Source organism: Gigantopelta aegis, chromosome 3, assembly GCF_016097555.1.
Source record: "Gigantopelta aegis isolate Gae_Host chromosome 3, Gae_host_genome, whole genome shotgun sequence".
Classification (NCBI taxonomy): domain Eukaryota; kingdom Metazoa; phylum Mollusca; class Gastropoda; order Neomphalida; family Peltospiridae; genus Gigantopelta; species Gigantopelta aegis.
Window position 1 is genome coordinate 37,666,960 of NC_054701.1, and position 15,466 is coordinate 37,682,425.

Sequence of the window (15,466 nt, forward strand, 5' to 3'; positions counted from 1 at the left end):
CAGTCAAATGTATGATCAAATTAGCTGTCACAATCAGCTATCAATTCCACAAAATGATTGTGATGTTTTGCTATTGAAAATACTCACCAAAAACACCTTTTCAACAAAAACAATCCAAGGATTTCTTCACACAAGTCCTTAGCCATATGTCTGACGCCATATAACTGGGGGCGGGACGTAGCCCAGTGGTAAAGCATTCGCTTGATGTGCGGTCAATCTAGGATCAATTCCTGTCGGTGGACTCATTGGGCTATTTCTCGTTCCAGCCAGTGCTCCACAACTGGTGTATCAAAGGTTGTGGTATGTACTATCCTGTCTGTGGGATGGTGCATATAGAAGATCCCTTGCTGCTAATCGAAAAGAGAAGCCCATCAAGTGGCGATAGCGGGTTTCCTCCATCAATATCTGTGTGGTCCTAACCATATGTCCGACGCCAATAAACCATAAATGAAATGTGTTGAGTGCGTTGTTAAATCAAACATTTCCTTCCTTCCATATAACCGTAAATAAAATGTGTTGAGTGTGTTGTTAAATAAAACATTTCCTTCCTTCCACACAAAAAAAAGAAGTAAAGCAGCCATTATTAATCTCGGTCAAAGTTATTTCCTGTTGTTTTATTATTTCCGGTCAGTCACATGTGCCAAATGGCGGGAAATATAAATTAATTAATGCACAGCAGTGTGTTGGCTTGTGTGATGTCGGGTCATATATCTCGCTTACAGTATCTAGAATGTTAAAATAAATAGTTTTGACTGGTATTTTGAAGTGATATTGGGGTTTTTCTGTTAATACTGATAAAGCCCAAGTATTTTATTTTATTCTGAGGGTGTTTTTCACTCAACCATGTTTGTTTGTGGAATAACAATGAAATGTATGTGAGATGGCATAATTCCCTCTTTTTTGCTATCAGGTAACAATACTTTTTTCCTCTTCTTTTTTTTTTTCATTTTGTTTTTCTTGGTATGTCACTGTCGTGAAAGTGGCATGTGAGTTAAAGTATTATTCAGCAATGTCAGAAGCACCAATTGGTGTGTTTTTGGTGTTGTTAAGTTTACACCACAACACCTTTTCACTCCATAATGTAGAGCACTGCAACTTTATTTGTATGTTTCTGCTACTTTCGTAGGATGCTGTCCGACATCAGATAGAGGAAAAGCAGAAACAGAAACATATGGAAAGGGAACGTAAACGGCTGGAAGAAATGGAGGAAGAGCTTAAACTGCAAAAACAACGAGATGTCTTGCAGAAACAGTACGAAGAAGAACAAAACAAACTGAAAAATAAAGAGGTACATATATATTACAGTTTGATGTTGATTTCATTGCTTTGTTTGTTGTACCATTTAATAATATCAGGGTCTCTTCTTTATAAATAAGTAACTCTTTGTTTCAGGTTTTATTGATAGTACTTTGTCACACCCATATGGGATTTTTACAGTTCCAACCAGTGTACCACAACTGGTATGTGCTGTCCTGTCTATGGGAAAGTATATAAAAAATCCCTTGCTACTAATGGAAAAATGTAGCGGATTTGATCTTTGTGTCAGAATTAACAAATGATTGACATTAAATAGCCAGTGATTAATTAATCAATATGCTCTAGTGTTGTCAAACTAGAAAAAAACAAAAACTTTTAAATTTGAGGCTGAATATTATGCATTCTTAAAATTAAAATGAACCTTTTTAGTCAAAGAAGCCAATGTAAATTAACTGATGCACTTTATGACATTAATCTTAAGCTTGTAATCTTCAACAAATATATAGCTTATCACTTTCTCTAAATCACTGCTCACAAACAGCACTATAAAATATTTAAGCAGCTTAAGTCTAAAGTCAAGGGACACACTTAGAATTCAGATTCAAAGGTTTTAGCAAATGCCAATCAGTTTGAATAAAGCTTAACACAATCTACCTTTGTGATTCTTTCATCAATTCCCTAAAGCATTGGTTCAGATTGCATATACTGGTAGTTAGGCAAGACTTTGTATATTCTTTATTTGTGCTTGTTTAGTAATTTTGTTCCCTTTTTCTCACTTCCTCAGGAGGATCGACAACACAAGATTGATCAGTTGAAGTCTGCAATGGATGAGGCGAGAGAGAACGCCCAACGCGAGAAGGTGATGCGGCGTCTGCAACGGCTGGAACAGGGAGGCCATGACGTCAGCTACCTCAAGGCACAGTTGCAAAGTGTGTAGCACACGATAGTATAGATTCTTTCCTTGTTTGTACTGAGATAAAGTTAAATGATGATCTGAGCAGGCAGGCGACTTGTGTGTTCCTAGCATTTAGGTTTTGTTCTGTATATTAGTTTTAGATGGAATGATTATTATATTTTTTGTATTTTTTAATTATGTTTTAACTAATTTATTGTCCCAGATCACAAATGGTAACAGTAGTAATGTGATAGAGGAAGTCTGCATAAGACAGTAAGGACTTCTTACCAACCTACAAGACGTTACATACCTTTGATTTGCCAGTTGTAAACAACAGTTGGAACTGGAAATAACCAAGTGGGTCTACTGTGGTAGACAATTCACAGACATATCACATCTCGGGCCATTGCTCTACCACTGTAATACTCCCGGCTTTAAAATAATTTAATTAATCTCTTCAATTTTATCTTACAGATTCTAATTGCTAGATTAAAATACTTGATTTTAAATCTGTTTTCCACGTGAATATTTGAGCATATTTAACACTGCATAATGTGTTCTCCACAATAAAAGCCTTTTTGTAGTGAGATGGAATTATGCAAAATTTCACAATTTAACTATTTTACTTATATTCTTTTCAACGGGGAATGCCTTTTTTCATACTATGGAATTTAGAACAAGTTATTTATTTTTGAGTAGTGTTTATGTTTAAAGTTTATAAATATGACGATAACAGTCTGTCACTATCATTGTTTGCATGTTTGCTTTTAACATTCTTGCAGCCATGTCACCCAGAGGTGCGAACATAGAAAGCACCAACATTCCAGAACTGGACCTGACTGCCAGGACCAGTTACAACCAGTTGGTGACACACTTGCCCGAGATCTCGACAAGAAATACGGACATAATGTTCGGTCAGTACAACCACGAACCGTACATTACAGATCGAGTGCTGACCCCGTGTCGGTATCGAGAGCCCAGCCAGCCGCATTGTGAACCAGGTTCACCGCGCAGAGACTTTGGTACACAGACGTTGGGTTAGTGAAAAAATATATATATTATCAGTACATTGTATCACTCGGGCCAAAAAAATTAAATGTGTCTGGTTACCCGACCAACTCTAATTTTTTTACCTATTTCTTCAGTTATAAACTTTTGTGTCCACGTTCTGATTTTCAAAACAGTGAAAGGACACATCATTTGTTTAAAATGTTACTTTTTTGCTCTTTGCCAAGACTAGTTTAACAGATTTGAGGAAGAAAAAGAATTTTTTTTTATAGCCTACCTATCTACCCTACCCTAAATGTTTTTGCATATATTACCAGAATCATACATATTTTTTTTATTTGGCCTTACCTCGTAACACTGTTCGGAGTGTGCTTCTATTGTAATGTGATTCCGACCAATAGAGCCTTTTTAATGACTGTCATTTACGTATTAAATACATCTTGTTTGGAATGGCTGCACCGGCCTCAGTGGTGTCATGATTAAGCCATCAGAAAGAAGGCTGGTCGGTACTGGGTTTGCAGCCCGGTACTGGCTCCAACCCATAGCGAGTATTAATGACTCATTAGGACCACTACACCCTCTTCTCTCTCACTAACCACTAACAATTAACAACTAACCCACTGTCATGGACACAGAGCCCAGATAGCAGAGGTGTATGCCTAGGACAGTGTACTCGAACCTTAATTGGATATAAGCACGAAAAATAAGTTAAAATGAATGGCAGTGCCTGAATATTCAGTGTGTTCTGGTTATATTAATATTTGTAGAAGCTGAACCTGAATTTTGCTTCCTAATAATGTTGCTAGTATGAAAAAATATATACTAGATTGTATTAGGTAAGAATAATTATGTTGGTTTATTAATGGAACAAGATATTACATGAAAGGATTTAATGAGAAAATTTTGATTCTTGCAGTCTGTTAACTTCTAAATAATTGTTTTCAGACTTTTTATACTGACAAATAATAAAAACAGTGAATCGTAGCACTTTTTATAAGCTGATCAACATACATCAAATCAAATTATGGTAGCTAAGACATTTTTTTATTTTGCATAATTTTTCAGGAGTGCAGTAGAATTCTGCAGTGAGAGTTGCACAGCCTTTATCTTTTTTTGGAAAACTTAATTAAGTTGCTTGTGTTTTTTCACTTAATATTCAGCAGGATTGTCAAAACAGCCCCATATCTGAAAAATCTATACTCTGCTGTATTTATATGAATGTGCTTTTTAAAAAATATCAATCTGATTTTTCATTCCAGATGGATTGGTTTTGTCTCAGATTAACCTAGCCCGAGAACCGAGTGATGTTCAAATTGTCTACCGAAAGACATATGAGAGCCAATTTCTCTACGAAGAGAACTTAGGAGGTCCAATTAAAAGTGTAAAAAAGGAAGTAGAGAAAAGGGACGTGAAAAGGCTTAAAAACAGAGAGAAATTAAAACCTGGTGATGTAAAGTGGAACTATCAGAATAGGAAAAATAAGAAAGTCATTAAACAATCTGAGAGAGACCCTTTCTATGAAATGAAACAATCGGAGAGTGAAGTGCGTCGTGCGAAGCGGAAACAGAAACTCATGGCACTTGTGGAAGCCAATAAGGACGTAATTCCCTCGGAGAAACACTCCAAGTCACGCGATCCTTCGCCGGAGAAGAACGAACAGTTAACGAGATCACGCAGGATGGATCAGTCACCAGAGAGGAATGAACAGCTAGCGAGATCACGCAGGATGGATCAGTCACATTCTCCAGACAGGACAGCCAATGTTGTGGCAAAGAAGTCTGATAGAAATCTTTCCTCTAATCTGCAGAATCCTGTGGAAAGTAGTTCTGAAGAAAGGTTGGATTCCCGGCCCAGGAAAACACACAAGTCTCGTCCTACTGAAAGACGAGCATCGCCCGTGCAGAACTCGGACCGGAATCTACATCAGCAGCAGCAGCAGCAGCAGATGCCAGTATCTCATTCTCCTCCAGTTCCTGCATTAAAACACAAAATGAGCAGTGATACAGGTAATTAGAATGGGCGTCTATAGGCTGTCCCATCCTCCTCCTACAAAAAAAGTTTTTTTGTAGATAATTTCAGTTTGGTTTGATGTAAGAAGAAAAGTAAAAGTGTTTTGGAAGTAACAAAAGCTCACTATTTTTATGTGTAATTTAGAAAACAATCGGCTCAGAAATAAATAGTTTATAGTAAATTCCATAGTATGAAAAAAGTCGTTGCATTTGAGACAGACTGTAGATGTGTTTGAAATAGATCACGTAGACAGTATTGGCATCTCAAGAATCCTTTTGTAGTTTTTATTACCTTTCCATTGAAGAGTATGTCACTAATGGCACCTTTGTATTGATAATATTTTGTGTACATGTACAACATATAGACAAAGATTTCAAAGATATTCCATAGTTATGGCTGCACCTTTAAAAAGATCAAAGGTTAAAATGTTTTTGGTGTTTTGGGGGGGGGGGGGGTCGTTTTGTTTAAATGCTTTTTAAAAATTGTTTTGGAGTTAATACTGCCTTTCCACTGACAATATTTTATTTAAAGTTCCAGGTAAGCAGGCAGAGATTCTGAAAATAGGCCACACCGATACCTATGACAATGATTATAATGTGGACAGTTTTAATTACACTAACTATGAACCCCTGGCTGGGGATGATCAGGACATGGGTTCTGGTGGTAACTACACCGACCTCGGCCCCGACTATCCCATCTACAGGGGTGACTTCATACCCTTCACCAGAACAGCGGATATTCTCGACCCAACCAAGGCTGCAGATCCCATTCCCCTCTCCAGAGAGACCACTCGTGTGATGCAGGCCAGACAAGCGTACACCAAGAACCAAGCTCCTGGCAGTTTCGGCAGCAGGTTGGATTATGTGCAGGATGATCCTAGAAAGAGTCCAGTCAGAAATACCAATGTAAGATATTTCTGTTACGGGCCCTTTATGCATGAAAACCTCATTTTGCAAGTCATACAGTTTATAGCAAATAAAGTTTAAAGCCATTGCCTTTGATATACCTGTCGTGGTGCACTGGCTGGAACGAAAAATAGTCCAATGGGCCAACCAATGAAGATTGATCCTAGACTGACTGGGCATCAGTCGAGCATTTTACAACATCCCTCCTTTATAGCCAATAAAGTCTGATAATGATGCATTGTAGTAGAATATTTCAGATATACTTCATAGCAATTCACTTCAGAGATAATTTGGGAAGTAGCTTGTTTTGTGAGATTTTATTTTGTTATATTTAGTTAGCTATACATTGTGTAAGAAACCTGAATTTCACTTCTCTTTTTTTTCTTCTTTTTTTCTTTCTTATTTACAGCCTTTTTTCTTTTAAAAAAAAAATTAGTTTGTCATCTTTTTAACAGTCATTTGTATGTGTTGCTTTTGTTGTTTTGGGGGGAGGGGGGGGGGGGGGTATATATTATTTTATATTACAAGAAAGTGCAATTTTGAAACTTACTTCACTGACACCCTTGAACTTTGAATTTTTAAATCATGTAATTCTAAATGTATCATAATGCATAAACATTTTGTTTAATAAATGTAAAAGATGAATATATTTTAACATTTTAGAATCCACTTATTAATCCTGGTTTGTTGAAGGACCATCCCACTGCGAGGCAGGATTTGATTCTGCAGCAGCTTTCAACCTTGAAACAAGTGAGTGGCTTTCAATGTTGATATCAGACTGAGGTATCATTTCACTTCTCTTTTAGGAAAACATAAAGCTAAGTAAGGATTGTCTGTTATTTCTTTTACGTTCATCAGGTTATGAACAACAAAAAATCATCCACAAACTGTGTGAATCGACAATACTTATAATTAAATTTGAAGCATACTTGCTATTAGTAACACTAAAAGTTCATACTTTATTTTGAATTATTTTTAGTCCATAAACGATGATGCTCAGTAAGACAACTTGACCATTTAAAATGACGTCATTAAATATGACGTTTCCTGACAACATAATTTTTACTTTCATTGAGAAATGAACAAACTCCCATTGCAACATCTGGACCAGTGGGATGACTTTAAATTGTAATGACTGTAACGGAAATGAAATTATTTTTTAATAATACTAATACTGTTGGAAGTCTTGTGTTACCCAGAAATACTGCAGAACTTATTTCCTTTTGTGCAGAGGAAAAACATTTAAGTTAAGAATTTTAAACAAAGCTCTTTTTTCTCTCTCTCTCTCTCTCTTTTATTGATTCAAGGGAAAGAAAGTAAAGCAAACTGACTTCAGCCTGTAATAAAGAGAATAACGTTAGATGTGCTGTCTAGAGGAATTTAACATTCATCAGCGCTGATTACATGTTGCAATTATAATGCTGTGACTTTAAAAAAAAAATGGAACAAATTCACTGTTAGTTTTTCATACGTTTTTATATTTTCTTTGTATTTTATTTTAGAGCCTGCGACAACGTCAGAGAGAACTTGAAACATGCATGTCTCCAAGTGACTTTGATCAGTAGTGTTGAAAAACTGCTTGACTCACAAGAAATTATCACAATTTCCACGAAACTTACTCAGATGGACACCTCTGTATTTTTATACCTCTAGTGCTTAACTAACATATTATACCAATTGAAGTTATTAATATTTATCGGAAAATAATATGTTTTGTTGGTGTTTTATTGAATGACGTAACAGTTTGTGAAGGAAATTGAATATATAGAAATTACTACATATGTATGGTATTTCTACTTAAACTACTTATTTGTACAATATTTAGGGTTTTGTTGTTATATTTTTTACTTTTTTCTAACCATGGACTCTTTTTGCTTTATTTTTTTGGCTCATAATTTCCGATAAATTATAAATATCTATTACATTGGTATTTAATGACGTTGGTACTTAATCATCATAACTTTAATTGTAATTGTATTATCACTGTGTGGATTTTTTTAAACAAATTTATTGGGTGCTATAATATTTTATTTAAAAAACCCATGGACAGCAGAGTTGGGGAAATTACCTTTTTTGTTTGGTTATTGAAAAGGCGTGTTCTGGTGCCACGTTTTTTGTAATTCTACTAATAGTTAAAACATTGATACCTCTCCAGTTATGTTGTGATTTTGCTTAGTAGTCATTCGTCATCAGTATAAACAACAGATGTGATAATATATTTATTCAGCTGTTATCAGATATGGTGATACTTGGCTATTTACCAATTCAGGGCGGTAACACTTCTGCATGCCTGAACCTTAATTTAACAAAAGCATGAAAATAGTTTTAAAATACATGAAATGAAAAGCACTTCTGTCAGTAAGCTTGGTTCACATCAGACAATAGCAGTAGTACAGGAAAACCTATGCTTGGGCTTTGCTTTTGCTGGATGAAAATGAGAGGATTTAAGAACATCTTCCAGTAAACTTGTTTATATTATTTGCTTAACGTTAACAATATTCATCTGTCATCATTATAAACAAAAAATCTTTGTACTCATGCGAGTGTTCGGACTCCCCATCCCCACCCCCAGCTCTGCTGTAGCCATGTTATTTTAGACTTTGTCATAATTTTGGCATTTTTATTTCATATATCATGTGGGATTCATATACCACAACCCATTTTGGCATAAAACTACATAAATTTCCACCCTGTGTGTAGAATGTCCGTCAAAACTGTCTTTTACATTGTTTTCTCTAAGCATTGCAGAAGTAGCATACATTCGTCCCTCTCATCATTCCTTGGTTGCCCCATTAGTATTCATGCCGATTTGTGATTTTAATGGGGACGGGACAGCACATTATATAAATGTAAAAAGCCTGGAGTTATATTTATTGCCTGAGGTAGATGAATCTTCTGAAATTGTTTCTTAAAAATGTGAAGCAACTGGATGGTTCATTAAATACAGCTGAAGTAGATGTAACGAGGGAATTCTGACCTGTCATCAGTTTGGTGAAAGCTGTAGAAAAATACAGAGACAACAATTTTCCTTAAACAAACTGGGAGAAAGAAGTACATTGTCTGAATCACAATGTTGATGGGTAGGCATGGGTCTTACATGATAATTTCATTTCGGTTCTTGTTTAACTAGATTGTAAATTGATCTTATTTGATAATTTATTAATACAAGACTTATTCCACTTTCTGTTTTGTATATATTTTGAAACATGTTTTCCAAGATAACATTTAGTCAGGCTCATATCAGGAGTGATGTTGTGACTTCTAGATTATAGTGAGTACAATTTGTAATTATAGTAACTGAATTGTGTTTCAGTTGTAAATAATACATGTATGAACATTGTCATAGATCAGTTCAGTGTTAAAAATATGTAGTTTGAACCAGATCAAGAGTAAATAGATTGCTAGTTAAGAAGGTTTACTATGCAGTAAAGTATCTTATGGTCCAAGTCTTGCAATTTCTGTTGTCAGGTCAGAAAAGATGAATTGGCATTGTATTGTAATCCAAGACTATCTTGTTTTCTCCAAAATTAATTTATGTCTTACAAATATTATATTTGATTAACCTTGTTTTAAAGTCTAATTTCATAAACTTGATCTATCTTCAAAGTTGTTGATGATATTGATGTGAAGAGCATGTCTGTGATAATACTAATATGAAATGTTTAGCTAGCCTTTTACACTAGTTTAGTTACTTATTGGTAGTGTGTATATTTTATATAACCTGCTGCTTATTAGTTTCCACTGTTTTATAGAATACAGACACCCCCTTCCCCTGGAAATGGACTCCTGATAGATAAAATAAAATTTAAAAAGAAGGAATACTATATTCTCACATATTTTCTAAAATTAAAAAAAAAAGGGGAAAAAAAGTTTCATCTACTTATTAAGGAATGTTATGAAATTTCAAACTAGTTAATTGATGGATTTAGTTTTGAGAATTTAATTTTTTTATTTTGTATGTAAAATGTTGTTTTGGTTTTTTAAAAATCCAATTGATAGTTTAGTTTTAATGATAATTAAAAAAAAAAAAGAGTATTAATAAAAAAAATTCAGCTCATCCAGTCTTCATGTAGTGTTGTTTTTTCTTGGGGGGGGGGGGGGGGGGGGGGATTGTAATACTGTGATAGTAGTCTACAGCCGTAATGTTCCAGTGTTGTATATTCTATCTGATAGGGCTCTGATTATAGGCACAAAGCTAAAAATTTGTGAATATTACTTTTTTTTTCTTTTTTTTAAAGTTACATTAATAAACTGTATAATCAACTTTTCTGGTTTTGACACATTAACTCTAAAAATTGAAATATATTTCTTTGTGCTTAGATTTTAGTGTGCATCCATTCAAATTTTGAAGTTCTTTTCTTATTATAATTTCTTAAACATTATAATTTATTATTGTTAGCCAAATTCTTCTTTATACATTTCCAGAGAAAATTGGCAGGTTGTTGGAAATAAATTGAAAATTCATTTTAAATGTAATAATTGGAAGGTGCCTGTACTTATAGTAAAAGAAGCACACATTTTTTAAATCACTAAATAGATATGTAAATGTACTAATATCTAATATATTGAATTTTATCTGAAATGCTTAACATTGACCTCTATTTCATTGTGATGCAGAGTTCTTGACTTTTAAAATATCATTGCAGCTTTTAAATTACTACACATGGGAAAATTGCAAACAGTAAAAATTTTGTTTGAATAGTCTCTTTATATTTGATTTGTGAATTCACAAACAAGGGTTTGAAAGCAAATTTTTTTATTTTGTCTTCAAATCAAAATCAAAAATAGTGATTTAGTAGTCTTTGTCATTAGCATTGTATTATATTTTATGTATTTTATCATTATTTATGGCAATTACTGAAGAGATTCATAAAATCTGTTGCACATCTTTATCAAGATGTTCGTTTTGTAAATTTAAGGTTTGATAATGGTGCAAAGATAAATGCATCTGTGTATTTTAAATGTGTTTCTTTTGTCAACTAGTCTAGTATGAATAATATGTCGGTGTGCATGTTTGAGTCAAATTAGTTTGAATTTCTGGCATGATTTATGAACAGAGTTTTATTAAAGATTGTGTGAGTGCTATTAATATCTAAAAGATGTAGTGCTAAATGGGGTTACTTGATAAAATTCATTCTTCCCTTTTGTTCCAAAATGGCTTAGTTTACACAGGTGGTGTTTTAACTTGGGTTAAAAATAGCCTAGGTAAAATAACCTTGATTGTCTCTGTGTACACCAAAACGAAGCGCTAAGATAACACAGGCTATTTTTTATCTCCTGTGATGTTAATGATTTTTCATAATTGTTCAGTAAGTATTGATACCAGTAAACTGTTTGAAAAAAAAAAAGTAATTTCCATTAATCTGTTTTATAATTTCATTCTTTTACATTATTATCAGTAATTTTTCTTCCGGTGGTTTAGATTTTCTATCTGTAAATGTTTTAACTTACTATCAGAAGGTTAAGTAAATTTAACGTCTGACATAACCTCTATTGCAGAGTTAGGCCACTACAATATAATGTACCGTAGATTACATATCTTCACATTAAGCATGTTAAAAAGGAGCTAAAGATAACCGAGGAAAAAACACAGCCTGATGCTTGTTCCATTGGCAGAAACAAAATAACTTGGGTTAACCTTTAGTTTAGCTCTGCACTTTAGCTCTACATTTTAAGTAACCTTAACTAAAAAATTGTTTTTGTTTCTAGGTATTATTATTTCTTATTCTTAACTCTGGGCGTTACATGTATTGTGTCTAGCACACTATACCCAACTAATATCATTTAGAAACATATTGGACAATAATAAGGAAATGAGATTTGTATGATTGCTTTGAAGCCAGTAACTACATGTATGGAAGCCAGTGCATGCTAAACAATCAGGTATCTTTAAAACAAGATGCATAATATTTGTGTATATATTATCATATTGTGTAACAACATAATCATGAGATTAGGTCTGTAGTCTGGATCTAGTCAAATTTAGATTAATTTATTAGTGTAATGTTGAGTACTGTTTTGATAAACAGATTACAAGAATAGATATAGTTGTCTGTAGTATATATTGTACACAAACTGACAGGATCGTCTCAAGTATATTCATGCATTTAAGTTCAGTTGTCGTCCTTCCTTTTATTTTGGTCACTGTCTTCAATATAAGTTGCATAAAAATGCACTGTTAACTAAATCAAAGCATTAAAAGCCGACATTGCTCAATGAAAGCTACAGCAGAAAGCATTTTCTTGGTCTGTGTAACAGTTTTCAATAAGCAAAGATTTTTCCAAAATGGTTATTCATAGCAATAAAAATGCTACAATTTGTTTTTGTCTTAATGAGTACTGTGACAACACAAATATGTTTTAATCTGCAACTTGTTTACATTATATGGTTACCACTGTAACAAAACTGAAAATATTATCACAGAAACATTTACAAATAATTGTTATTGCCAATTAAAATGTTGTATGTTTTATTTCCACTAATGATATAAAAAATGTAACTCCCTTTTTAAAAAATAGAACTTCTTTAATGTTCTTTTAAGTTTGAATATGTCATAGATGAAGAAAACACTTGCCAGTGACACTTCATTAAGTAAAGTAAATATGTGTTAATTAACATTTATTTGGACAGAACACTCCTTTGCTTTAGACAAATGACAAACATTTTGAGAATATTTGTTTGAAGCAATGTATGGCAGGACATTTTCTAAACTGTTTTGGTGTACAATATCCTAATATCAAGGTAATTGGCAATATTAATTGGTATTAAAAACACATGTCATTGAGTATTAAAATTAGTTGTGGTTGTATTACATTAGGGGGTCAAGAGTTCTGCTTTAATTTGCTTGTAATGTTTAATGTTTCTGTTTATTTTTAAAGTTTTATGTTTATGTTTCTGTTTAAGTTTGTTGTTTTGGACTTTAGTTTTTAATGTATATAATTTTATCAATTATTTGTTAATTTTATTTGCAGTTTGTTAATTTAAGCACTTGTAAACTTACAAAAAGCAGTGTATTTTTATATATATTATATAATTGTAAATAAAGATTTTTAAAATGTATGACAAAATGTGAAGGCCATTGTGAATTTTTTGAGAGAAAAACCCCCCATATCACATGGTTAACTTAGTATTTTTAAATTTTATACCATAGTGAAGAACTTTTGGTGAGGTCACAGTTAACTGGCTATACAGGAACATCACTTAATTGCATGCCCATAGGTGGTTGCTAGTACCATGGTCATTTTGTACCATAATCAGTCTGTACCTACTTTGGTATTTTCATACCCTGGTCATTTTGTGCTATTGCAGAAAGTCATTTCATACCCTAGTCATTTTGTACCTTGGTCATTTCATACCATAACTGAAAGTAATTTTTTACCATAACAAGAAAGTGTAATGTCAGACGTACTAGCATCCTGGTAATGTCTTTTACAAAATAAAAACTGCATTACAAACTTCTACAAGAAGCAAACACCAGCTGCAACTGAATAAAAATAATAATGAAAATACAAATAAATCCTATCCGGCCATTTCATATCATAATCAACTGGTTGCTGGAAAATGGTTCAAATTAATTTATTATTATTTTCATAATTATTAAAACGTAAATATAAAAAGCACACGGGTCAATTGGATTAATGATGACTTGTTAAAGTAGATACACTTCTTACCTTGGTAGACATCTTTTCCCATACAGGTATGCAACTAATTTATTCACTTGCTATATATTGATAAGAAATGACTAGATAATGAAATAACCAGGGTTCAAAATGACTTTTCACAATGGTACGAAATGACTAGGGTACAAAATGACCAGGCAGTATGGTACGAAATGTGTGATACAAAATGACTATGGTACGAAGTGACTATGATTCCCATAAGCCTATGTGTTCGAGGCCAACATCGGTGTCCTTTGATAAATATGTCACAAGTTAGGCATATTGCTATAATAATCTGCTATTATTTAAAGGTTTTGACATCAACTATCAGTTTTCATTTGTCAACACAAATGTTAGGAATTTCAGTTTGTTCCCAATGTTTTGTAGAATTATTATTTTATTTTATTTTGTTTTAATATTACAAAAAGTGTGTAAAGTATAATTTGTTTATATTTAGTGAATTGTAATAATTGTGTTATGTCAAAAAGAAAAATGCTTAATCATACCCCAGCACCAACAAGAAATGTTGGCTATTGTGTTACATTAAGATAATTTGCAAACTACATGACTGTATTAATAGCAATAATATTTATCTTTAGTTAATATATTCCTTTAACAAACTTTGAAGTAATCCACTAAACTATGGCAAAAGTATCTTCCATTTAGCAGTGTGAAAATATACAGACACATGGACGAGTTCTCACTTCAGCTCTTTTTTAACAAAATTAAACAATTTGATTTGAAATGCTAAAAATTATGTTTATTTAACTATTGAAGTATGGAATAGAGTTTTAAAGTTTTTATTTACCAATCTTTGGCATGATATGGTATTGTCTATCTGTCCGTCTGTCCATCTGTTAACTTTTCTTACCGGGGGCATATCTTCACTATCATTGCATGCAAGTACAACTTGAGACGGCAGTATGCCAAAAACCATAACTAGGTCACTGTGACCTACTTTTTAGATTGCTTTACATTAAAGGAAATCCTTATCAGTTCATATAGGATCATCAAACCTTGCATGCAAGATCAACTTGATAGTGTGTCACATGTATACCATAACCAGGTCATGGTGACCTACTTTCTATTGATTATTGTACAGCAGTAGTTGGTCCAAAACACACTGTTAATCCATTCCATTGCACAAATTTTGCATAATTATAATTCAATCATACATGTAACACATTAATGTATATGTTTTATCAAATTCCTGATGAGCAATAATGTACATCACTGGTACTGGTTAAAAATAATTTTAGTTTTTATGTGGGTTTTTATGTGGGTATCACATCCCTGGTACAGTATTTACCTCCAAAACAATTGGGTGAATAAATTATTTATTACCATATTATTAAAATTCATGTTTCTTTACTGTGGTAATATTCATTGTCATAAACATTTGAATTATTATTTATTTATTTATTTATTTGTTTCTTTACTATAGGTATGTTGACCGTCACAAACTTTTGATTTAGTAAAATATTCTCTAATAATCAGAACATGAAAATTGCTTGATTTTTTTAACAAATATGTATATATTTTATTGATCCTTCAATGTGTAACAATTAATTATATATGGCAGCTTATTTGTAAATAAAATTATAAAATATAAATATATATTATGTTGTTTGTATTTCATGGTTAAATTGGTGACTAACACAGGAGGTCCTTCAGCTGTGCATTCAAATTGAAAATAATCCACCCACAAGAAGAATTGGTGCCTTTCTGTAAGG

At 32.9% G+C, this 15,466-nt stretch overlaps 1 protein-coding gene across 1 annotated transcript in view; it reads left to right on the plus strand.

Moving 5' to 3' along the window:
* Positions 1 to 10,122, plus strand: part of LOC121368630 (coiled-coil domain-containing protein 66-like) — a 31,204-nt gene extending 21,082 nt beyond the window's left edge. Inside the window, exons 14-20 of the mRNA XM_041493368.1 lie at positions 1,127 to 1,288; positions 2,042 to 2,186; positions 2,935 to 3,189; positions 4,420 to 5,166; positions 5,702 to 6,075; positions 6,739 to 6,825; positions 7,578 to 10,122. Of these exons, the coding sequence (XP_041349302.1) occupies positions 1,127 to 1,288; positions 2,042 to 2,186; positions 2,935 to 3,189; positions 4,420 to 5,166; positions 5,702 to 6,075; positions 6,739 to 6,825; positions 7,578 to 7,640 (1,833 nt within the window). The 3' untranslated portion in view covers positions 7,641 to 10,122. The remainder of the gene's footprint in view (positions 1 to 1,126; positions 1,289 to 2,041; positions 2,187 to 2,934; positions 3,190 to 4,419; positions 5,167 to 5,701; positions 6,076 to 6,738; positions 6,826 to 7,577) is intronic.
* Positions 10,123 to 15,466: the final 5,344 nt, after the last annotated feature.